Genomic DNA, 24,513 nt, shown 5'->3' on the forward strand with positions numbered 1-24,513 from the left:
GCAGGACTGCAAACCAGTTGTCAGAAATTTGAAGAGCTGTGTTTAAATAACATCCCTGGCTGTATGCAGTATGGCATGTAGCCAGAAAGGAAAGATTAGAGGAGGGATATGTATAGAGGAGAGTCCTTAAAGTCATTGCAGGAAGTAACAGAGAACATAGGTAACCAATACTGGCTAAAAATTGGAGGGTTATATAATAAAATTCTTAAAGCTCAAGAGATAGGAAATATGACATTAGAAGAGCCAATAGAGGAACTATATAAACAAATGGAAATGAAGGAAGTAAGATAGCCTTCGGCTATAGATAAGATCATCAGTAACCTACCCTCGCAAGAACAGCCAAACAGGTTGAGCAGTGGGCTAGACAACTCATCCTTGCAGGGACAACATTCCTTACAAAGTAAAGTGCACGTGTGTGTTAAGTTTATCTTTGAGCAAGAACTGAATCTGATTTCTCCCCACTTCATTAAGTTCAAATTATTGGCAAAATATTCTCTCACATTAAAGAAAGGAGTTGAGTTGGAGGAGACCATGGGGAGGGGGAACCAATCCAACCTGCCAGGCAGGAAACACCATCAGAGTATTCCTGACGTGGCTATCAAGCCTCTGCATGGAAACCTCTAGGGAAGGAGAGTCCACCACATTACCTGCAGGCAAATTCCACTGCCGAACAGCTCTCGCTGCCAGGAGGTTCTTCCTGACGTATGGGTGGAATACTCTTGTAGTTTGAATCCATGGTTTGTGTCTACTTTTCTGGGGTAGCAGAAAGCAACCCTTCACCCCCTCAACCTTCTCTTCTCCAGGCTAAACATACCCAGCCCCCTAAGCTGTTCCTCAAAAAGGCACTCCTTAAAGATAGGAAAGGAATGCTAGTCAGGCTACATTTCTGGGGGGCCCAAGCCATGACTCTCCTATGGACAATATATGAGCTTGTAAAATAATATAATAAGGAAATACTTTGCCCCATCATCTTGCTTAATGGGAATTTACAAGACCCCCGCTGTGGGGGGCCTCCGGCTTGCCCAACGCAAGGCTGGAATGTACCAACGCAGCCAAGGCTGGAATGTATCAACGTGGCACTTCAGAACAGAGGGGTAGGACTGCCCCACCCCACAGGAACAAGAGTATATAATGTAGCTACAAACTCAACACAGTGTGTTGCTTTGAACGCATCACCTTTCTGCCCTGCTTGCATGGCGGAAATAAAAAGCTCTTTTCTCTAAAAACCCAGTGTCATTTGACTCCTTTCCTCCTCCACGGTGGCCATGTTGGACTAGGCTCTGGCTGGCAGCCTACAGAAAAAGCTAAACAAGGAATGATAGGTAAAATCTATAAGAGGATGATTACAAATAAAGAACTGACAACCCAACTTATTCAAAAGATGTGGAGTAAGGAAGAACAAATTAGCGAATCAAAGGTCGAAAGGATAATGAAAGGAATAGATGAGATTAAAGCAAGCAAATTTAGGGAGCTCGAACTAAAATTCTTTCTAAAATGGTATAGAACTCCGGCCCAGCTAGCTAATATGATACCAGGATTGAACCCTAACTGCTGGCACTGTGAACAAGCCAAGGGATGGTTCTCCCATATGTATTGGGAATGCCCAGAGGTAGGGGGATTTTGGAATAAAATCCTTAAGGTTATTAATGAAGTTTTTAAAGTGAAGCTACCTATAGACTTCAATCTTATGACAATGGGTATACTAGGAAACACGGCCATAGAGAAAGGTGACCAGCATACCTTCAAAGCAATGATACTAGCAGGAAAGGCAACAATAGCTTTAGGTTGGAAAGATAGAGAAAAATGGACAGTAGAGGTCTGGACTAATTATCTGTTTGAATTTATTCAGTCAGACATCGTGGCAGTAACGTCACAGGATATAACATGGAAGGCCAAGTCTACTGTGATAAGGACCAGGTGGAACCCCTATCTTCAATGGATAACAACTACTGGACCAGAAGACATTCAGTGGAAATTAAAGACATTGTGCCCGTGGCTGAGGACAACTGTTTGAACCCTTCCAATGGATTATGGGTGAGGGAGGGGGTGGGAAGGGAAAGAAAAAATGGTACGGGAAATTTAAACATTGGAAGGAGAGAATATAATGTATGTAAAAATTCTCGTACTTCAATAAAAAATCTTTTTTTAAAAAAAGAGGAGGGACGGGGAACCATTTCAGCTTGCCAGGCCTCCCTTTTGCCCCACAAGGCCATTCTGGTGTATTCATGCCCATCTGCTCCACACTTGGCATCACGAACAGGGCATCAGGGGCGAGGCAGGTAAAAACATGCCTTAAACTAAAGGTTTTTCCCCAGGCACCGAAGATCTAACAACCAGCAGGTGATCGCTAGATCTTTAGAAGCCTCTTTCAAGGCGCTGCGCTGCACTCTGAAAGGGGTTTCTGAAGTCCCCTGTGGGCAAATAAAGGTCACCTCAGGTCCTTGGGTCGAACTTGGCCTGGGCAAGGTGGGCAAAGTTACCAATCTGGCCTGCTGGGCTAAAAAAGATTCCCCACCCTGGCTTGACTTGGAGGGGGGCCACATTTGACACCCAGGTGCCACGTTCCACATTCCTGTAGCTTATCCTTCACAGCGCCCTTTACAAACTACAGTTCCCAGGATTCTTGGTGGCAAGCTATGCACTTTAAATATTTGGTGACCTTACGCTGCCGCTTCCCCTGGCATTAGGATTTAGAAATGGTCAGCGAGGAAGGAGGGAATAACAATGCAACACGGCCACACATACAAATCAACAATATCTGGAGGAGGAGAGAAAACGCTGTACGGAAAGGCCAGGCGAGATTTCAAGAGTTCTTGTGTGATCTTTGCGTGGTTGGGATCCAGCTGTGTGCAGCAGCCGACACCATTGCAAAGGTAGTTCTGCTCAACCAAATGAGCATCCTTAGCAAGACCAGGAGCAGGCAGGCCTTCCATGACAGCCTGAGCTAGAGAGCCATCTAGCGGTAGGTAGGTCCACCTTACCAGGAGAGACTCAACGAGGCAAAAGAGCTCGGGGGCTTTTTTTCTGCTAGGACCAAACAGAAATGCATCTTCACACCAGCCAGCAAATCATTATAATTAACACCAAAGCCTGCAAGTTTTCGGAGGCTTAATTGGCAAATTAGTCAACCCAAGCTTTACCTGATTAATCAGGAGCAAATTTTAATCGACAAAAAGCACGTTTAATTGATGGAGCTGAGAGACTGAAGGAACGCTTGCCTGCTTTGCTTAGAAAAACAAAACAAAACACATTTTGAGATTGGGCATGTCCTACTGTAACATTTTCACTGACATATTCAAGATTAATGTGCATTTTAAGATGAATGGGAGAGGGATTCCTCACATGCCTTCATTATCCTGAGAATGATCAAGGATTAGGGTTGGGTTTTTTTAAAAAAAAAAAAAACAGTATGCAGCTCTGCTGAAATTGAAATTGACTGGTTTAAGAAGTAATGATTTAAGCAACTAAAAATCTGCAGTGGTTGATAGGCCAAGTTAGACACAAAAGAGGAGATTCTTTAGCTGTGCTAGGCCAACTTCAATGAAGTACTGTACACAATTTAGACCAGGGGTTCCCAAACTAAGGCCCAGGGGCCAGATGCAGCCCAATCACCTTCTAAATCCGGCCCGCGGACAGTCCGGGAATCAGCATTTTTTTACATGAGTAGAATGTGTCCTTTTATTTAAAATGCATCTCTGGGTTATTTGTGGGGTATAGGAATTCATTCATTTTTTTTTCAAAATATAGTCCGGCCCCCCACAAGGTCTGAGGGACAGTGGACCGGCCCCCTGCTGAAAAAGTTTGCTGACCCCTGGTTTAGACCCTACCCCAAGCACACAGATAAGGGTCACTTCATACATTCAGCATAAGGTAAAGGGACCCCTGACCATTAGGTCCAGTCATGACCAACTCTGGGGTTGCAGCGCTCATCTCGCATTATTGGCCGAGGGAGCCGGCGTATAGCTTCCAGGTCATGTGGCCAGCATGAAAAAGCCGCTTCTGGCGAACCAGAGCAGCGCACAGAAACGCCCTTTACCTTCCCACCAGAGCGGTACCTATTTATCTATTTGCACTTCCTGCTTTCGAACTGCTAGGTTGGCAGGAGCTGGGACCGAGCAACGGGAGCTCACCCCGTCACAGGGATTCGAACCGCCAACCTTCTGATCGGCAAGCCCTAGGCTCTGTGGTTTAACCCACAGCGCCACCCGCGTCCCGCCATTCAGCATAGTCAAGTGATATAAAAATACATTATAAAATATGAATACATTTTAAAAGATGGCAGGAAAAAGGAATGATTAAAGCAAAACAAAGCAGAGAACATCATAAGGAGCATAACGAGGATTTAGATTCTCAATTGTTAAGTCTGTAAAAAAAAGGGGGGGGAATTAGAGTCCATGTAGGCTCCAAGGACTGACCCTCTCCCACTTCCACTTATTTAAGCTCTTGTCACCAGCTGACAACAAAATACTTATTTCCAGCAATTTCCAAACTAAATTCTCAAAAGAATCACATATGCAACGTATTTTCCCTTGGCCTTTAAATAAGACTGCAGCACAGAAATCAGGGGGGTCCTTTTAACAACTCTCTTTTTACGTTTGCTGGTCCCCTGCTGCTTTGCTAATCACTCCTACTCAGTATCTGAAACAAAAACAGCAGAACAAGTTGGAAAGAAGTATCTGGAACATGGAGAGATACAGCAGGTAGGTTTTGCCTCTAGGGTGACCAGATGTCCAGAGCAAAACACACACACAACAACCCCCAAGACCCAACAACTAAAAATAAGCCAAGTACTTTTGCCACGAGGGATTCAACAAGAAATGCTACATTGGGTCATATAAGCCTGGATGGGTAATAAGGCAATAATGAAGTCTGTTGCAGCTGTTCATTAGTTTGAATGGATGCAGTGCACCTGGTAGGTTTGGACTAGTGTCTTATCTGATGTAAAAAATATTAAGACATTGAAGTCATCTGAGATGCACCAGCCGAGGAGCTGTCTTCTATGATCGTTCTATTTGGAAGGTCATGTTTCCCAGGTGACCTGTTTATCATTCATCCCGACACCCCGAGTTTGTTGAGCATCCCTCATCCCTGACGGATTCCGGGCACAGAAAAGAAAGTCCTCCTTCATGCAGTGCGTAGCTAAACTACAGAACTCGCTCTCACAGGAGGCAACACCCATTTCGGTGGTTTTAAAAGAAGATTGGACGAAAACATGGAGGAGAAGGCTAACAATGGCTCCTAGCCACGATGGCTTTGGTCTGTCTCCACGGCCAGAGGCAGCCATGCTTCTGAATACCAGTTGATGGGAACCGCAGGGGTGGGGAGAGGCCTTCTGCTAAGGTCTCGTTTGTGGGTTTCCTAAAGCTTGGCCACTGGGAGAAGGGGATGCAGGACTAGATGGGCCGCCGGCCTGATCCAGCAGGCTCTTGCTTTAATATTTGTTGCAAATCACTCTGAGGAAAGATGGGAACACAAATACTGTACAGTGGAACCTCGGTTTATGAACACCTCGGTTTACAAATTTTCAGTTTACGAACGCCGCGGACCCATCTGGAACGGATTAATTCACTTTCCATTACTTTCAATGGGAAAGTTCACTTCAGTTTGTGAACGCTTCAGTTTATGAACAGACTTCTGGAACCAATTACACCCATGCTTCGGGTTAAGTATGCTTCAGGTTCAGTATTCCACGGACCCATCTGGAACGGATTAATACACTTTCCATTACTTTCAATGGGAAAGTTCGCTTCAGTTTATGAACGCTTCAGTTTAAGTACTCCGTGGACCGTCTGGAACAGATTAATCCACTTTCCATTACTTTCAATGGGAAAGTTCGCTTCAGTTTATGAACGCTTCAGTTTATGAACAGACTTCTGGAACCAATTGTGTTCATAAACTGAGGTACCACTGTAATGAAATAAGCATATAAATTTATTAGCAGCAGGAGGATGAGTAAGGATAGTAATAACATGATAGTGTAGATCAGGGGTGGGAAGCCTTTAGGATTGTGGGATCCATTTTGCTTTTTACCTAAAACCTTAACAGCACCCAGCCAGAGCCAGGTGCGAAAGTCATACAGCCCTAGAATACAAGGTTGCCTCTGAGCCCATTCTGAACCTAGGAGTTTTGTTTTGCGGAACCAGAACTGAGCCGATCTCCTTGTCCTTATTTTTCACGCAGGTTAGCTTCCTTCATCCCAGGTGAGGACGGACAAGCCTTTTTGCAGTTGTTGCTGCTGCTGCTCTTGTAAAAGATTGGAAAACGTTTATTGAATATACAGGAAACAATTGTGTACAGCTGAAAACGTTGGCAGCATTGAGATAAATTCAACAGTGTAAATAAGTTTGGATCATGCAATAAGAATAAGGGAATACTGAATGGTTTAGTTGTTGGAAAGAGAAGGGAAGTCATTGATATTTTAAGGATGTTAAAGTATATTTTAAATTGTAAAACAGAAAATTCAATACACACACACACAGGGCTAGATTTAGGCTTGATGAGGCCCTAAGCTACTGAAGGTAATCTGGCCCTTTATATGTCCAGCTGTCCTTGGTCAACAACAAATTGTCACTTTTTTGTGTGTTGAATATACAGTATGCTATATGGTAATTTATGGACCTAATAGGTGTCTAAAGCCATTTGCACATAACAAAATATGTATTTGAAATACATATGAACTGAAATACAATTAATAAGTATTTTAGGGAGCAGGCTAGCAGGCGGGGCCCATTACTTACATCACAGGAGCCTGCACAACACAAAACAAAACACTGTTGCTGTGTGTAGGTTTTATTTTATTTGTTTTTGAATCTTTTATTTTGGAAAATGTATATCCAGCCCCCCCCCTTAATTTCCTTTAAAAAATAATAATCCCTAAACTATAGCTTGTTTAACTTGTATGTAAATCCGGCACTACACACACACAAATGAATGAATGAATGAATGAATGAATGAAACCATCGGGAGCCCGCGATCAACTCCAAACCACCCACAGATCTACCAGTGACAGGATCGCGACGTGGGGAGCAAAACGTTTGGGACGGGGGTGGGGACCTTTTCTCTCGGGGAAGCGGCCCGCGCGGAACCAAGGCGAGGCGGCTCGCTGTTTCCGCGGGAGGCGGCGGGAAAGGAGCCGCGCGGCGCCCGGAAGCGGGAGGCTTCTGCCCGGGATAGGCTGCGAGAGGGAGACGGAGGCCTGCTGCTTCTGCTTCGCTTGCGGCAGCCTCGGCCCTGGCGGAGAAGGAGGAGCGAGAAGGGGGCGCGGGGTTCTCGGAGGGGAGGCAGCCCGGTCGGCAGGCGGCGAGAGGCGGCTGCACGCGTCAGGTGAGGCCGCACGTTTCAGAAGTCAGCGGAGGACCCCCGTTTTCCTCGTGTCCTGCCTTTCCGGCTTTCCTCCAAAGAGCTCGGGGCGTTTGGGTGTGGGTGGGTGCAGTGCCGGGTTTGCGTATAAGCTAAACAAGCTGTCGCTTAGGTCTCCATTCTCTTGGGGGCGACCAAAAAAAGTAAAGGAACCAAACCCCGCCCCCCCCCCAAAAAAACAACCGATGTACATTTCCAAAATAAAAGATAAAAAACAAACAAAATAAATCCTACATACAGGTGAAACTCGGAAAATTAGAATATCATCAAAAGTGCATTTATTTCAGTAATGCAACTTACTATTTTTTACTTTTAATTTTTACAAATGCTTTCTTTTGGAAATTCCACAGTAATAAAAGAAATAGTTACAATAATACAGAAATAAACATCGCTATTACATTTCATGAATTCCATTCCATTTATAATTGACCCGCCTAACGACAAATAATTACAATTACAGTACAACAAATAAAGGCTTGACATATCGTGCTTTGCATGCCATGCACCTGTCTCATATATTGGTTTCACCTTTTAAGTTGCATTACTGAAATAAATGCACTTTTCGACTATATTCTAATTTTCCGAGTTTCACCTGTACAGCAACAGTGGCAAATGGTTTTAGATACCTATTAGGTCCACAGATTACCATATAGCAAATATTACCATACTGTATAGCATATAAATTATTATTCAGCAAAAAACCGACAATTTGTTGTTGACAAACGACAGCTGGACATATAAAGGGCCCCATTATCTTCAGTAGCTTAGGGCCTCATCAAACAACAACAACAACAACAACAACAATAATAATAATAATAATAATAATAATAATAATAATAATAATAATAATATATTTGTAATCCACCATCCCCGGCCAAGGCCGGGCTCAACATCATAAAATCCAGCCCTGGGTGTCCCCTTTTCTTTCCAAAAATTATCTTGGCATTATGGAATATGCAGAAATGGAATATGCATTATGGAATATGAAGTATAATAATACTTTAATTTGGGGGGAGGGGGGGTTGTTAGTAATTTTAACTTTCCATACTGTGTGTGTGTTTTAAATAAGATCAGTAGCCTCCAAGGGAGGGACATTCTGTTCACATGCCCTCTCTCGTTGATACTGGTTTGAAACAAAAAAAAAGTTTCCTGTTTCAAGGGAAAGGCACTTGGCGCACGCTCAGACAAATTTAGTTATGATGCCGTAAGGTTCTTTTGTGTCTGTGTGTGTGTGTGTGTGCGTTTCAGAGTCATTTAGCCTGAACTGCTAGAATCTTTGAAAATGAAAATGAAAGGTGGCAACCTCTATTGTGGAGAAGCGTGTTTGTTAACACTAAACTTGATAGCTAAATGGAGCCTCAATGTTTGGAGGAACACACATACACTTATGATTCCATATTTTTTTTTTAAAAAAATCAAATCCAGTACATATATAAACTGGGACAAAGATCTACACTTAAAAGGCTTGTTGAAAAAAGCCAGGTTTTCAGTCGGCACCATGGAGACAATAGAGACGGCACTTATCTGACATGCAATTGGCAGTTCCAAAGTGTAGAAGCAGCATCAAGTTAAACTCGGGGAGGCATTTTTCTCATCCTTTAATATTTCCTGCCATTATTTTATTAACAGGAAAGAAATAGATGTTTAGAGTTAAGTGAATGTTGCAACCATTTCCTTGTCTCAGGTGATATTAATCTTTTATTTACGGTTTACCACACAGATGCTGTTTCTTCGCATCGGAGTCCCCTGTAAGGTGTGCTGCAGAGTAAAACATAAACATGGCCAAGGTTATCAAAATGTTTCTCACACTCAGAAATCACTGGAAGAAGACCACCGCTGGGGCCTGCCTGCTCACCTGGGGAGGAAACTGGCTGTATGGAAAACACTGGTAATTAATTCATTGGATTGGATCCAAGCTAAGACAGTTGAACTTGAGTTCTGTTGTTTTCAAGGGGAACGAGTTTCAGCTACCAGGATTGAACACTTAATCTTTACAAGAATATTGGAATTTTTGGAAGGGTTTGGGTTTGTTCATTGTTGGTTTCTAAACCAGAGTCCAGGGCAAAATGGGAGTGGCGCATATATACTGTTCTCCTGATTCTTTTTGCTTTGCCTTACCATAGCCTTGGAAAGCTCTGGATTTAATTGGAGCAGTGACACAAGGTAGAGGTCCTTAGCATTTCCAGTTATGGGCTGTTCTCCTGATCAGAAACACTTCCAGGCAGTTTTTCTTCTAATGGTGGGGATGTTACATGGAACATCCCCTTGTGTGAAGGAAAGCAGGTCAGGGAAGATTTTGGTTTGCAAATGGGTTAAGCACCCCCGTTCCTCTTCTTTGATAAAATGTGAGTTCCCTTGCTACTGCAATGTACCGGAACTAAAAGCAAAGACTCTTGGGAGACACTCCACAAATTTGCAATTTTAAGGAAGAGGAAATTTATATGTGCATAAATTTGAAAATTAGTTGTAAAATAGTTTTAGCATTTGATCAGCGGGGGGCTACAGACTGGCTTTGTGCATCTGTAAGTTGTGAGATACACAATTATTTCATATTCATTTCTTTGGTCCTGATATGGCAAATTGCTATAATCAAATTGATAGATGTGTTTTAGATTAAATGAAACTGTCATGGACAGGATTGCACAGTTTCCCCCTGGATGCTTTAACAGCATAATTTTTTTTTGCACCCCGAAAAGTACTGAATTCGAGTGCCTCTTCCACACGTGCGTAAAGCGCCGATAGAGTGCCTCTGCGCATGCGCGCGCTGCGGAACCCAGAAGTAAACACTTCCGGGTCCGCGGAGTATTTAAACTGAAAGTACTCAAACCGGAGTGTTCTCAAACCGAGGTATGACTGTATTAGGGGTTGGTTCACACAAAACTCTAAAGCAGGCATCCCCAAACTTCGGCCCTCCAGATGTTTTGGACTACAATTCCCATCATCCCTGACCACTGGTCCTGTTAGCTAGGGATCATGGGAGTTGTAGGCCAAAACTTCTGGAGGGCCGCAGTTTGGGGATGCCTGCTCTAAACCATGGTTTAGTATAAGGGTTGTCAACCGTTTTGGAACTGTGGGCCCATTTGGATTTTTTAGGGAGTGCTATGGGTGTCACCACCTCTCATAACTTCTCTCCGCTCAACAGGATCAGGGCCACCCCACTCCCTGGAGAAACAAAGAGAGAAAGCATTCAGATGCACTTCACTTTTCCAAGGAATCTAGTTCCAGTGGAATTAATCAGCTTTTAAAAGCATGTAGAGCTGAAAGTGAAGAAGAGCACCAGTCATCTAGCTTCCCCTATAGTTCCAAGGCAGCAAAAACTAACCACCCTAACCACTGCATGACCAATGGAAGAAAGCGAGTAGGGGGAGGCTGAGATGCTTCATGAAGCCCATGATGGCAGCCTCTGGCATAAACTATGTTTGCCTCAGCTGATCTCTCCAATCTCCCTGCATTGAACTAGTCTGAATGGGGCCTCCAAAAGCTTTTGACTGATCATGCTTGGAAGCCTCTGGGATCAAGAACTTTGGTAATGCAGCTTTTCGAATCACAGGGAGGGTTTTAAGCTCTTAGACGCTTCCCTTTGGACCCTGCCACTTAATGAGGAAGACTGGGATGGATCAGGTAGGAAATGGGGTATTGGTGCTGGGATTGGCTTTTGCTGCCTGCCCTGCTCCCCAAAACACGCATTTTATGCCCTTGTCACACAGCCAAAACCCACTGAAATCAACCAAGCCAAACCAAGTTCAATACACTGGGGGAAAATGCAGTAAGAAAATATGAATACTTTACATCTAGGTAAAATGCAAATGCCCCCAAGAGGGGGGAAACTGAAAAAAGAGAAAAACGAGAGACAAAGAAGATTTAGTTTCTTAAGTCTTCCATGTAGACTCTGGCAGAACTCTCTGTAGAAGAGATTGGAAAACAGGAGGGCTTAATTGGCACCAGTTTCTTGAAAAGTGATCAAACAACAGAGCAGATGTGGTTTGCAAGTCAACAATGGTTTAAAATAATTTGGCTGTATTTGCATTTCCCTGAAACTATATTAAATGTGCAAACAGGGATTAAAATGAAAGCTTCTTGCTACACGTTTTTAGAAATGAGTGCAGTGGTTTAGGACCTTACGATGAATATTTCTTCCAGAGAAAGCAGAAATGGGAATAGTAATTGGGAAGGAATTTCTTGCATTTTCTTGTAATAATACTTACGCTCCTCCATTAATTTTCTGAATGAAATAAGGTGGTTGCTTCTTTTACAAACTGAAATGAACCAAGAACAAACACACACACTATACATGTTAATGGGCCCTCCTCACCCACTGGACAAAAAATTGCCCTGTTTTCGTCTAGGAATGCAGAAAGAGACAGAGGGAAAAGTGGAGGTTTAAGCAAGGTTTGGGTACAGTGAGAAGGGAGTTGAGAAAGGCTTTTGGTTTTGAGTTGTACCCAAACTCCACTATTTCTCCTTGTTAAACATTTTTTTTCTTTTCTGTTTAAAGAACCGCATCACCCCCCAGTGTTCATCACTTCCTAGGGTATTCGGACCTCTCCCATTACCTTGCCACTACTTTCCCCCAATAATAATAATAATAATAATAATAATAATAATAATAATAATAATAATAATATATTTATACCCTGCCCATCTGGCTGGGTTTCCCCAGCCACTCTGGGCGGCTTCCAACAAAATATTAAAATACAATAGTTCAGTGTCTCTCCCTTCTGGCTTCCATGTCACAGGCTTTTTTACCTCATCCAACCTGCCTTTTTTTGTTCCCCTACCCCATCCTGACTTTATGCAAATCCAGGATTGTGATGCAGCGCACCCAGTTTTTCCTGTGAGGTGCAGCACGATGATGGCCTAGTGTAGAAATAGTACAGAGGGAAATGTAGAGCCGTACACGTGAAATATTAAGCTTTTTGAATCTTGCTGAACAGGGTAGACAATATGAACATAGCCTAGCAACTGAGTTTTGGTTGTTGCTGATACTGGAGCCTAAATTACTATGCTTGAGGCACTCTTGACTAGACTTATATAGTGTCCTTTTATAGCAGATTAAAGGTTTAGTGAAATCTTGTCCCTTTTTTCCTGACATAGTCGGAGCTTCTGATGCAAAGGGGGCTGCTTTAGCTCAACATTGCTTCAGATTAGCCTTTGACTTCCTGGAATTAGCTGTCTCAGGCATTGCTTGTTCATTTGCCACTGAGGAGGACTTTTTCTGGGGGGGAGTGCAGAAATCTGGTGCCAAAACCGGCTCCAATTAGCTCTTACTTATTCTTGAATAGCAAAACCCTGGGCTATGGCTATGGAATTTGAAGGTCTTATTATTTTGAGCAGCATTACAGGCATACGGTGCCTGCCATCTTATACAATTCAAAAATGAAGAACGCTTGCAGGCATCTGCATGATACCTGCAAGTTTTCCTCGTGGGGCAAATAGCAGCTTCACTAGGGATAGGATTTTAATGGAGGGCTACAGTCTGATGCAAAAGGGTTACATTTCCATATCCCAATGCCATGATCCCAGTCTTTGGCCCCTCTCTGGGTGGCTTCTGATTACAGACATACCTCAGGTTAAGTACGCTTCAGGTTGAGTACAGTGGTACCTCTACTTACGAATTTAATGCGTTCCGAACGCACATTTGTAAGTCGAAAAAAATAGTAAGTCGAATCCCATAGGAATGCATTGGGAGAAAAAATTCGTAAGTCGAAGCAACCCTATCTAAAAATTTGTAAGTAGAAAAAATCCTATCTAAACTGCATCCAAGATGGCGGACGGAGCTCCGTTCGCAAGTAGAAACATTCGTAAGTAGAGTTATTCGTAAGTAGAGGTACCACTGTACTTTCAATTTAAGTACTCCGTGGACCCGTCTGGAACGGATTAATCCACTTTCCATTACTTTCAGTGGGAAAGTTCACTTCAGGTTAAGTACGGTTCAGGCTAAGTACTAACTTCCAGAACCAATTACAGTCATACCTCGACAACCGAACGCTTCGACTTCCGAAGGTTTCGACTTCCGAAGTCGACAACCCCCGGAAGTATTTTCTCTGTGCGTGCCTGGCGCACGCGTTCTGCGCAGAAGCGAAAAATCACGCTTCGCGCATGTGCTGAAGCAGCGCTTCGACATCCGAAAACCTCGACTTACAAAGATGGCCGTGGAACGGATCGTCTTCGTAAGTCGAGGTACCACTGTAAGTACTTAACCTGAGGTACCACTGTATTTTTTAAATCACAGGAGATGCTCAGCATGGGTCTCCTGAATCACATCCAGTAGTGGCCCACTTTCCTAAATAAAAATTGAGGGTTGGAAAAGATGGCGCCGAGGCAAGTTCCCTAAAAAAGCCAATGCAATTCTGGGCTGCATCAATAGGAGTATAGCATCTAGATCAAGGGAAGTAATAGTACCACTGTATTCTGCTCTGGTCAGACCTCACCTGGAGTACTGTGTCCAGTTCTGGGCACCACAGTTCAAGAAGGATACTGATAAGCTGGAACGTGTCCAGAAGAGGGCAACCAAAATGGTCAAAGGCCTGGAAACGATGCCTTATGAGGAACGGCTTAGGGAGCTGGGTATGTTTAGCCTGGAGAAGAGAAGGTTAAGGGGTGATATGATAACCATGTTCAAATATATAAAAGGATGTCATATAGAGGAGGGAGAAAGGTTGTTTTCTGCTGCTCCAGAGAAGCGGACACGGAGCAACGGATTCAAACTACAAGAAAGAAAATTCCACCTAAACATTAGGAAGAACTTCCTGACAGTAAGAGCTGTTCGGCAGTGGAATTTGCTGCCAAGGAGTGTGGTGGAGTCTCCTTCTTTGGAGGTCTTTAAGCAGAGGCTTGACAGCCATCTGTCAGGAATGCTTTGATGGTGTTTCCTGCATGGCAGGGGGTTGGACTGGATGGCCCTTGTGGTCTCTTCCAACTCTATGATTCTATGATTCTATGAGTGTCGTCTATGTGAGTAAGAGCGTTTTAAAAAAATACGCTGATAAAGAGGCTCAGTTTAGAAAAATAATTACCAACCTCTCGCTTTTATCAGCAAAAAGACTCTGGGAGTTTTTGGAAGGGTACTCAAACTCCCCCCCCTTCCGTAGCTTCCCAGATTAACTCTGACCTTTCTAAAGTAGCCTCTATTACCCTGAGTCTAGCTATGGTTCTGACAAGACAGCGCTATAAAGAACTGGGCATATTACCTCTACATTCTGAGGAAATCCCCCTAAGGAAAAAGCAGACTAAGATCCCAACTTTCTTCCAACCGAAAACCGAAGGACTGAGAAACCTAGAAAACCTCCACCCACACGTATGGTCTGTAGACCACACCTGGAAGGCACACTTTGCACTCAGAGAGATTGGGAGGAATTGCAGGCATTCAGAGTGAGGCAACCAGTGCATCTCAGCACCAGGTATGACTGAATTATTCCTCATGCAGCAGTACAACAGAATTGCTTGACCTGACAGGTACTGACTGGAAAGTGGCAGGAACCTTTACTTTCATATAAGCACGCCCTGGTGCATAGTTTGGGAATTGCCAACTTAAAAGAGTGTCTGTTACGATGCTTTTGCAGTCCCTTAGTAATACTGGGCAGCAGTTTGCTAAAGACAGCCTACTAGTCGCAAGAGAAATGCTTGCTGTTCTGTGACAATAGGCATCTAGGTTGGAGAACAAAAATGTACCATGCATTTGATTACGTATTGCTGTAGAAAATACTGACACAGCAGGAGGGGTCCCAAAGAAAGGCATCCCGATTGCCTTGGGATGCAGGCATGTTTGTAATAATTGGCTGGTGTTTTGCTGGGTGGTATGTCTTTTGAGAACATGGGATGCGGGTGGCGCTGTGGGTTAAACCACAGAGCCTAGGGCTTGCCGATCAGAAGGTTGGCGGTTCGAATTCCCGCGACAGGGTGAGCTCCCGTTGCTGCTTCCCAGCTCCTGCCAACCTAGCAGTTCAAAAGCACGTCAAAGTGCAAGTAGATAAATAGGTACCCCTCCAAGCGGGAAGGTAAAGCTGTGTTTCCGTGCACTGCTTTGGTTCGCCAGAAGCAGCTTAGTCATGCTGGCTGCATGACCTGAAAGCTGTACGCCAGCTACCTTTACCTTTTTATGTCTATTGAGGGTGGGACAATCTAGAACATCTGGAATCTAGAAATAGCCAGGAAATCCAATCTACAAAGAAAATCTCTCTCCTCTCTCTCTCTCTCTCTCTCTCTCACACACACACACACACACACACACACACAGCGCACATGTAATCAAGAAACAGCCCTACATGCAGATTTACTGGCATAATAGTGATAATGAGCTGACTTTTTACTTTGGAATAATCTAGCGTCATTGTTGATAGGTGAGGGCAGTGCCTGATAAAGGGCAATTGCCTGCTATAAAGGAATGTGCCTAAGTGGGACTGAAACCACCTATTTCTATGTGCCCAGTCTCGCACTGGCTAGTAACCTTCTAGTAGCCATTAGATTTCAGGACTTGGAGTTGGGGTCAGCAATGCCTATTTTTATGCTTGCTTCTGTACCCTTTAATACAGGCACCCCCAAACTTCGGCCCTCCAGATGTTTTGGACTACAATTCCCATCATCCCTGACCACTAGTCCTCTTAACTAGGGATCATGGGAGTTGTAGGCCGAAACATCTGGAGGGCCGCAGTTTGGGGATGCCTGCTTTAATACCTGCCTGAGTTCTACATTTCTTAATAAAAGCAGTTGTGTGATGACACCAAAGGTCTCTTATTCAGAGGTTACTTGCCATGTTTAGGCTGCCTTGAATGTCCAACCATGTGGGGGAAGGAATGGCTTGAAACAATAGACTTGTGCACCAGCTTTTCTGTTTCTGATCACCCACAGCTTCTGCTATTTGTTCTTCTCTCCAGTGCACAGCAGAGTGTGGCTGTTTCATTTGGAATCACACTAGATTTTAAAAGCTTTAGGCACCATTCATCGTACAAAGGGGCCAACTCTTTATTAAGGGTTGGGCAGCTTTAGGTTCCATGGAAAAATATGCCCACAAGAAGTCTACTGAATTATTTCTTTTTCTGATCTGCCTTGGTGATTGTGTTCTATCCTGGGCAGCTGAAAAGAGGAATTGGATCTGTATTGATTCTGGTTTGGTTACCTAAGTAAACACAGGAATCCTCCTGATTTATCTCTGCCAATTTTACCGGCTCACCAAGCCTGCCTAGTTATTTGGAAAATAATTGTGAAATTGGATAGCAGAGAAGCAGCATTTCATTAGCTGGAAATAGCTGAGCTTTGAATTTGTTTTTTGCCCAATGCGTTGCGGCGATTGCAAGCCCTGAAGAAAAGCTGTGGCTGTAATTGCTTCACACTTTACCTGTGATTATTGTCATTGTGATAGCAGAAGCCCATTGGTTTTTCGAAGTGATGATAGCTCAGCCAGCTGGTAAATTCACAATCATGTTAGCTGCCCTCACTGTTGCTGCTAATTGGGAGCTTATTGCATTAGATGCCATTCCTCTTAGTATATAATAGAGAAGATTCTCCAGACACTGTCCTGGTTCTCTCTTGGGTGCCAAGTGAAAACCTTATTTGCCCAGGTCTGTTAAGCTCATGCTTTAATTGTGATTATTTTTATGATTGACTTACCCTAACTATTCCAATTTGCTACTGATGTAGTTATCATATGTGTGATTGCTTTTTATGTCTATATGCCGCAATGAGAGCTAGGCTGAAGAGTGGCTAATATATCAATAAATAAAATAATAGTAAATGAATTGACTAGATTGGCTGGAAGTGCAGAATCCATGCAAGCAGGAACATTTATGGACCTAGCCCCCTCCTTCCTGCATGGATGGGGATTGTCTTCATGTCATGTTTCTGAGCTTCCCATAGACATCTGGTCGACCAGCTGCAGTATGGAACAGGATCCAGGAATCCAACAAGGCTATTATTATGGTCTTCTTAAGATGTGGCACCCAAAGCTGATGGCTGAGTTTGTGGATCTCTGGATCTGGACCAGAACTACACAATTGCAGCTGGAGTTTGCAAAGGCAGAGGACCCTTTTGCAATGTTTTGTGTGTGCAATCTTATTTCCCTTCATGGATTTCCTTTCATATGGATTGGTACAATTTGGATGCAATCCAGACAAATCAGGTGATGTGTGTGTGTGTGACTTATTTAGTAAGACTAATGGAAATAAATGGGACTCAAGAGCCCTAGCTTTCAGCAGGCTGTGCCTGCCACTTGCTGACCTGCAAGGCGAAGTTGAAATAATTAACATCCCTGAGCCCACCCATTCTTCACAACCTTGTCTCAAAGGTCAGTGCTGTGACTTCTAACCTTGAGACTGGTGCTAGTCCAAGTTCAGCATCCTCTGTAAAGCTGCTCTTTCTCCTGACTGACATTGAGGAACACCAAATGATTATAGCAGGAAGTCCATGAAAACAGCTGATGTGGATGCATACATTGCTTTCCTGTTGAGCTGCCACTGTGCATCATCAGCCAAGATTAACTTTCCTTAGGCTTAGCTGATCAGATACTTAGCAGGTTCGATGGGGAATCTTCTAATAAGAATGGTCTCTCTCCTGTTTGCTTCAAAGCCATCACACGCTGGGGGTGGGGAAAGGTGCTGAGAATTTTGGCCTTATAATAAAAAGATGTTTGTTTGCGGTGCCTCTCTGTACATGGGCAGATAAGATGGAGTAGGGCTGTCCAATTCATTTCGGCACTAGAGTTGGTTTTTAAGTAGTACTTAATAAAAATTACTGCAATTAGTCAATAGCCTGCCATTCTTGTAAAAAAAAATGTTCCTGTTGCTTAACACACATGATTTATTCCTTTGAATGTGAAGAGCAAACATTATGTTAAGGGGAGCGCTACTGCCTCTAAGGAAAACTTTGATAAATATTCCAATTAGGCATGAATTGGAGTAATATATTATTTATGCGTTCTCTCGCTTAGGAAGCTTATTTCTGTTTGTCCCATTATTTTCACTAAAGGTTTCCTATTGACAGAGTTTCTCTCGCTGCTTAGTTTGAATTTCTCCAGATTGATTCTTCATCTAAAATCAATTTTCTGTAACGTGAGAAAAGCTACAGTGGCAGTAAATGCTGGTGAGGCAGAACGAGTTACATGGCTTTAGAAAGTGGAATAAGCAGAGAAAGAGGGGGGAAAGTCTGCAAGCGAGTTGTTCTGGAACGAGCCCCGTAAATTTGCTGCGTATTAACAAAAATGTGCAGCAGATCATCAGAGCGGAATTGAAAGGACTGCTTGCCTGGCCCTTTTGGCACCCGGAGCCAAGGAGAGCACTGCCCCGCTGTAAACCGGCTGAGCACTCCTTTGCCCTCCGGCCTCCTCCTCCCTGACCCCAGCCACTCTGAGCTGCAGGCAGGCAGGCACCTTGGGCTTTTACCAGCTTGGCCCTTAATCCTTGAGAGATGAAAGCCACAAACCCAGAATGCTTCAGGCTACACAAATCAGAACAGGGATGCCACTTCCACAGAGAGAGGTGCTTCCAAAAGTTGACTTTCCTGCCTCCGTTCTTCACCCTTGAACTGCATAGCACTTCAAGCCCCATTTTAATGACTACGTGGAGAGCTATCTTTGGAAAAGATGGCTAAGTGGAGCAAAGAGAAGCAGCGAGTTTCCATTTATTTGTTCAGTACGTTTATATCAATCGGCTGTTGAAGGTTCCCAGGGCAAACAAGAAATACAAATAGACTGGAAAGGGAAGTTGCTGAATTGCAACATATTACCAAACTTAAAACCCCGGCGAGACCTGGTCTGAATAGAGACATTGGATACTTATCTCATGATACATGATAAAGCTATTTCTAGCCATCTCACCCCTTGCTTTTTCCCGTAAGACCAATTGCAGTCGTTAACTGGCATCAACAGGTTTACCACTCCTATCAGCCGATCACCCATTCCGACCACCCTTCTGAGTAATACCCCTCCCCACCCTCTCACTATATATAAGGGTCTGGTGACTCCTGTTTCCGTGCATCTGAAGAAGTGTGCATGCACACGAAAGCTCATACCAATGGTCTCTAAGGTGCTACTGGAAAGAATTTTTTTTATTTTGTTTCAAGAAATACAAAGTGGACTAGAATATAGATGCACATTAAAGTGCAGTGGGCCAATTTTTAGGACGCTCATATGCCTCCCTATTGCAGCCTAAGACAGATTCTGATCCAACATGAAAACAGCAGGACTCTCTGCTTTATTTCAGCTCAAACCTCATTGCTTATCTCCACAGGTTGCCCCTCAGGTTTTGTTCACTTTTCTGGGGGAGAAATTCACTTTCTAGCTGGTTGTGTCAGTCTAAGCCAGGTGTGGGGAATTATCACTGTGTTTCTCAAACATGGGTCCCTGGCTGTTGGCGGACTACAGCTCCCATCATCCCTAGCTAGCAGGACCAGTGGTGATGGGACTCGTAGTCCAACAATAGCTGGGGACCCAAGTTTGAGAAACGTAGCAGAGATGTGGTTGAGGAAAACATCAGAAGGCTGTATTCTCTTGTAGGCAACCTTCTGGGGAACCAGTGTCACTGGTGGGCAGGACCAGAGGTCTTTACTGATTCCCTGCCATGACACCATCTTGCCGTGTCGGGTGTTTTTTTTTTCACTTCTGTCTGAGACTTGCAGACTGGGCACATTTTATATTATGGCAACGCAAAAAGTAGTCAGGTCCTTGCCACCAAGGAACATACAATTTAGACAATGAGGGAAAACAGCAAACAGGATGGGGAGACGAGCAGGGAGGGAAGGATATTAGCAAATGCAGGTGCACGTTCTTGGTAATTTGATGACTACCGGTATATGCACTTCATTGGTAGTCCTGCAGCTAGCATGGCGCTTCTGTCAGAAAAAGGAATAATTTGGCCACTGATTTGCTAGCAGGCTGGGCAGTTGGTTAATTCCGCTCACAAGTTAGACTGTAGGAATTTTGGTCAGTTACTTCCTGTTTATACAATGTGGGGTTCAGTTTGGTCAATTAAGTAATCTCATTGCGGGTGGAATCTGGTTCTTGGTAATGAAGACATGGTCCAAGAAGTGACGAAATCTAAGGTGGCCTCAAAACGGTGACATTTAAATAGTTGTGTGTTTTTGACAAGTAGCCCCTTTGGAAAGTTGGGTCTGTGTTTTGTGTGCCAAAGCAGTAGAAGTAGGTATTCTGAAATGTGTGTTTCCATCTATCTCCCTCCCCTCAACTTGCGCTATCTAAAATACTGTTCTTTTTCTTCTTTCTCCTCCTGATAGCGATAACCTGCTAAGGAGAGCTGCATGCCAAGAAGCCCAGGTAATACCATTTAACAAGATCAAATTAGATTAAAATCCTCTCCTTATCTCTCTTGGGCAGGATTCTGGAGATTCTCCCAGCAGGTCTCCTCTACGTGACTAGCCTGCCAAAGGGACTCTCTGTATTCTTCTGCTCAAATACCAGAAGACACTTTCCCCCTTCCACAGGAGCTGTGCTTTGCTCCTAATTAGGCCTCAGTTCAGTGCCATCGCAAATTATTCATGAGCATCACGAAAGTGGATATATATATATATATATATATATATATATATATATATATATACACATACAGTGGAACCTCGGTTTATGAACACCTCGGTTTATGAATGTTCAGTTTATGAACGCCGCGGACCCATCTGGAACGGATTAATTCACTTTCCATTACTTTCAATGGGAAAGTTCGCTTCAGTTTATGAACAGACTTCTGGAACCAATTGTGTTCATAAACCGAGGTACCACTGTATATATATAGCGTTTGGGAAACTTGATTACCTGTATTGCTTTTGTTAGGTAGACTTGTGGGCCATCAGTAACAAGACTACAGATTCTGGAGATTGAAATCGCATTTCATCAGCTGGCAGAATGGAGAGCAACTAGGTTGTAGCTTTTCTTACTCTGGTTGGACCTGGTACTCTGGTACCTATACAAAAATGCAAGACCAAAAAGTTCCAACGAAGCAGGAAAAACCTGGAAGGCACTCTTTGTGGTCCCAAATGCTGTTGAAGTTTGGCTGGCCCTGAGTGAACAAGCCTTTAACCTGTCAGGCTCTGACTTGTGGAACTCCTTTCCAGTAGTGGTTTGGCAGAACCATCCTGCTCATTTAGATGTCTTCTAAAAACTATATTATTTAGACAGGCCTTTCAAACCTAAGAATCTTTGCCAACCAGCTCTTATTTGATACTTTTATTGTAATACTGTGTTCTTAATCTATTACTGTCTTATGAAATTTATACAAAAGTGTATTTTGTATTTTTCTGTTGTGAACTGCCTTGGGATATTTAGTTAGAGGGCGGTACAGTGGTACCTCGGTTTACAAACACAATTGGTTCCGGAAGTCTGTACTTAACCTGAAGTGTACTTAACCTGAAGTGAACTTTCCCATTGAAAGTAATGGAAAGTGGATTAATCCGTTCCAGACGGTCCGTGGAGTACTTAAACTGAAGCGTACTTAACCTGAAGCGAGCTTTCCCATTGAAAGTAATGGAAAGTGGATTAATCTGTTCCAGACGGGCTCACGGAGTACTCAACCTGAAGCGTACTTAACCCGAGGTATGAGTGTAATTGGTTCTGGAAGTCCGTACTTAACCTGAAGCGAACTTTCCCATTGAAAGTAATGGAAAGTGGATTAATCCGTTCCAGATGGGTCCGTGGAGTACTTAAACTGAAAATACTTAAACCGAGGCGTACTTAAACCGAGGTATGACTGTATACAGATTTAATAGATGATGATGATGATGATGATGATGATGATGATGATGATGATCTGCTTCGCATTGACATTTGGTTGGCAGCTGTGAGAACAGGATGCTGGCCAAGATGAGCCCTTGGCCTTAATCTAGCTGAAGAAAACTTCATGCCAGCTAGCCTTAAACCATGGTTTGATGTTTGATTATGAATCCGTGCTTCTTAATAAACCAGGATCCCATATGTGGACATCACAGGGAAGCCAAGCTCAACCCTGGCTTATCATGGTGTGTGAATGTATCTGTTTTTTCACTTACTTTTGCGTCAAATTCATATGCTGTCCTTTTCAGCTGATTCAGTTCATCAACTGTCATCAAATGTCGAGGAATCGGATGATATAAAACAGGTTTATGAAATATTCAGTTATTGTCTGCAATGTTGTTTTAGTGTGTTTGTGAGCGGGGGGGGGGGAGTAGTGTGAAGGATGGAATGATCAAACAGGAAATAAAATCAGTTTACAAGCACCTGCCCCGCAGCCAATGTTTTGGGTTAGTAAATGATTACAAAGGGTCTTGAAGTGGGGTTTTTTTTAGTCTTCCTCTTTAAAACTCCAGGGCCTCCATAAAAAGCAAGTCTGCCAACAGTATAATTTGTAGAAGAGACAGGTTGTTTGTTCAGAGCAAGCAAATATATCACTCCCCCATCAAGTAAATAATTAGATGTTTCTAACAGCTGTAACAGACCTTAGAATTATGAATGCAGACACTCTTTTTCCATGATTTCCCCCAAGAATGCAAAAGTAATAGAATTAATCACTGACTTTCCCCATCTGTTCTTTAGATAACATGCCAGTTTGATTTCCTCTGTCCTTTACCCCCATGAATCACTGTTTCTCACATGCCTTCTGCCTTCTCGTTTCCACCGTGGTAAAATAAATAGAACAGAGTTGAGCATTAAATTCTAACAAATTTTTTAATCCTCTGCTCTAATAGCCTCAGTGATGTTGATAATTGCTATGAATTGCTGCTTTGAAAATCTACAGAGCTCTCTTAAAACAATTGCTTCAGCTGCCTTGCTTCATATCTCTTCACCAAAAGTGTTGAGAATAAATTCATTGATTACTATTATTAGTTATATTTGCCTGGGGCCTATACTTGTCACGCAGCTTGCATCAAAGTGGGATAGAGAGGCAGGCAGAGCAAGCTGTCAGTGTATAGGGCTCACATTGTTTTCAGTGGAACTAACTGCATGCAGATGTACCTTTGCCGTTCCCTTGCAAGTTGCCAATGTAAGCTGACTACAGTTTGCAGAACATAAGGCTAAATTAGGCATCTAGGTGGCCTTTTGCTGGCTGCTGGCTGGAACGGAGCTCAGTAAAAAGGCTCCCCCCTCACTGAAGCCATTTCTGTGGGATGGGAGAGGGGCCCTCTGATCCCTGAAATGACACAGAATTGTTTAGCGCCAAAAACAGATGGATTTTTTATTCTTTAATAATGAGAAGCTTTCTCTCCATTATCAGGTGTTTGGCAACCAGATTCTTCCTTCCAGCATGCAGATCAAGAAAGCAACAGTGTTTCTCAACCCTGCAGCTTGCAAAGGGTAAGATTCCCTTTCCCAGCCACCTGGCACCTTTTCATGTACCGTACTTTGGTTTTGCTTTCATCAGGGCAAGTCATTCGCGGGAACCAAAGCCTTACTTCCTATCCTCCCCTGAACCTAATGTTATCAAACTTCTTCAGCTGATTCAGAAACCACAGTTAAAATGGGCCTGCTTGCTAAATTTAACATGAACGCCAAATCATACAATTCTTCTAATTCCCCTCTCCCACTCCATATTCCGCATTGTCATCAACATTCCCACTCTATGAATGAGATTAAGATGTTCCCAAATAGAGGGGCATGCTCAGATGTTGGGCATGCTGATTTAGTGCCCCTGAAGTCACGCTGTGCCTATTTTCTGGTATAGTGGTAGTAAATGGCCGTTGTGTGCAAAAGCTATTTCAAGGTCAAAGATTTAGCAGGCGTATTGGTTTTAAACACATTGGGGCTTTTTCGTCAATGAATGTGGCTCCCACATGTGCCACCCATCTGACATGGTTGCCCCAGCCACTTTGGGCAGCTCCCAAGAAAATATTAAGAACACAATAAAACCTCAAGCAGTAAAAGCTTCCCTGTACAGGGCTGCCTTCAGATGTCTTCTAAAAGTCATCTTTATCTGTTTGACATCTGATGGGAGGGCATTCCACAGGACAGGCCCCAGTACCAAGGAAGCCAGCCCTGTAGCTTCATGTCTCGCAGTGAGGAAACGGCCAGAAGGCCCTCGGAGCTGGACCTCAGTGTCCGGGCTGAACAATGGGAGTGGGGATGCTCCTTCAGGTATATTGGGCTGATGCCATTTAGGGCTTTAAAGGTCAGCATCAACACTTTGAATTGTGCTCGGAAACCAACTGGGAGCCAATGTAGGTCTTTCAGGACCAGTATTAGATGGT

The 24,513-nt window shown here is 43.5% G+C and overlaps 1 protein-coding gene across 2 annotated transcripts in view; it reads left to right on the plus strand.

Annotated features, from left to right (window-relative positions):
* The first annotated feature begins 7,144 nt into the window (after positions 1 to 7,144).
* The window catches only part of AGK (acylglycerol kinase), a 39,148-nt gene continuing 21,779 nt past the window's right edge, over positions 7,145 to 24,513 (plus strand). Inside the window, exons 1-4 of one of the 2 annotated variants that reach the window (XM_035127089.2) lie at positions 7,145 to 7,323; positions 9,080 to 9,247; positions 20,581 to 20,620; positions 23,544 to 23,623. In XM_035127089.2, the coding sequence (XP_034982980.1) occupies positions 9,138 to 9,247; positions 20,581 to 20,620; positions 23,544 to 23,623 (230 nt within the window). In that variant the 5' untranslated portion in view covers positions 7,145 to 7,323; positions 9,080 to 9,137. The remainder of the gene's footprint in view (positions 7,324 to 9,079; positions 9,248 to 20,580; positions 20,621 to 23,543; positions 23,624 to 24,513) is intronic. The other variant, XM_035127087.2, reaches the window with a different exon arrangement.

Source organism: Zootoca vivipara, chromosome 10, assembly GCF_963506605.1.
Source record: "Zootoca vivipara chromosome 10, rZooViv1.1, whole genome shotgun sequence".
In the NCBI taxonomy this organism is placed as follows: Eukaryota; Metazoa; Chordata; class Lepidosauria; order Squamata; family Lacertidae; genus Zootoca; species Zootoca vivipara.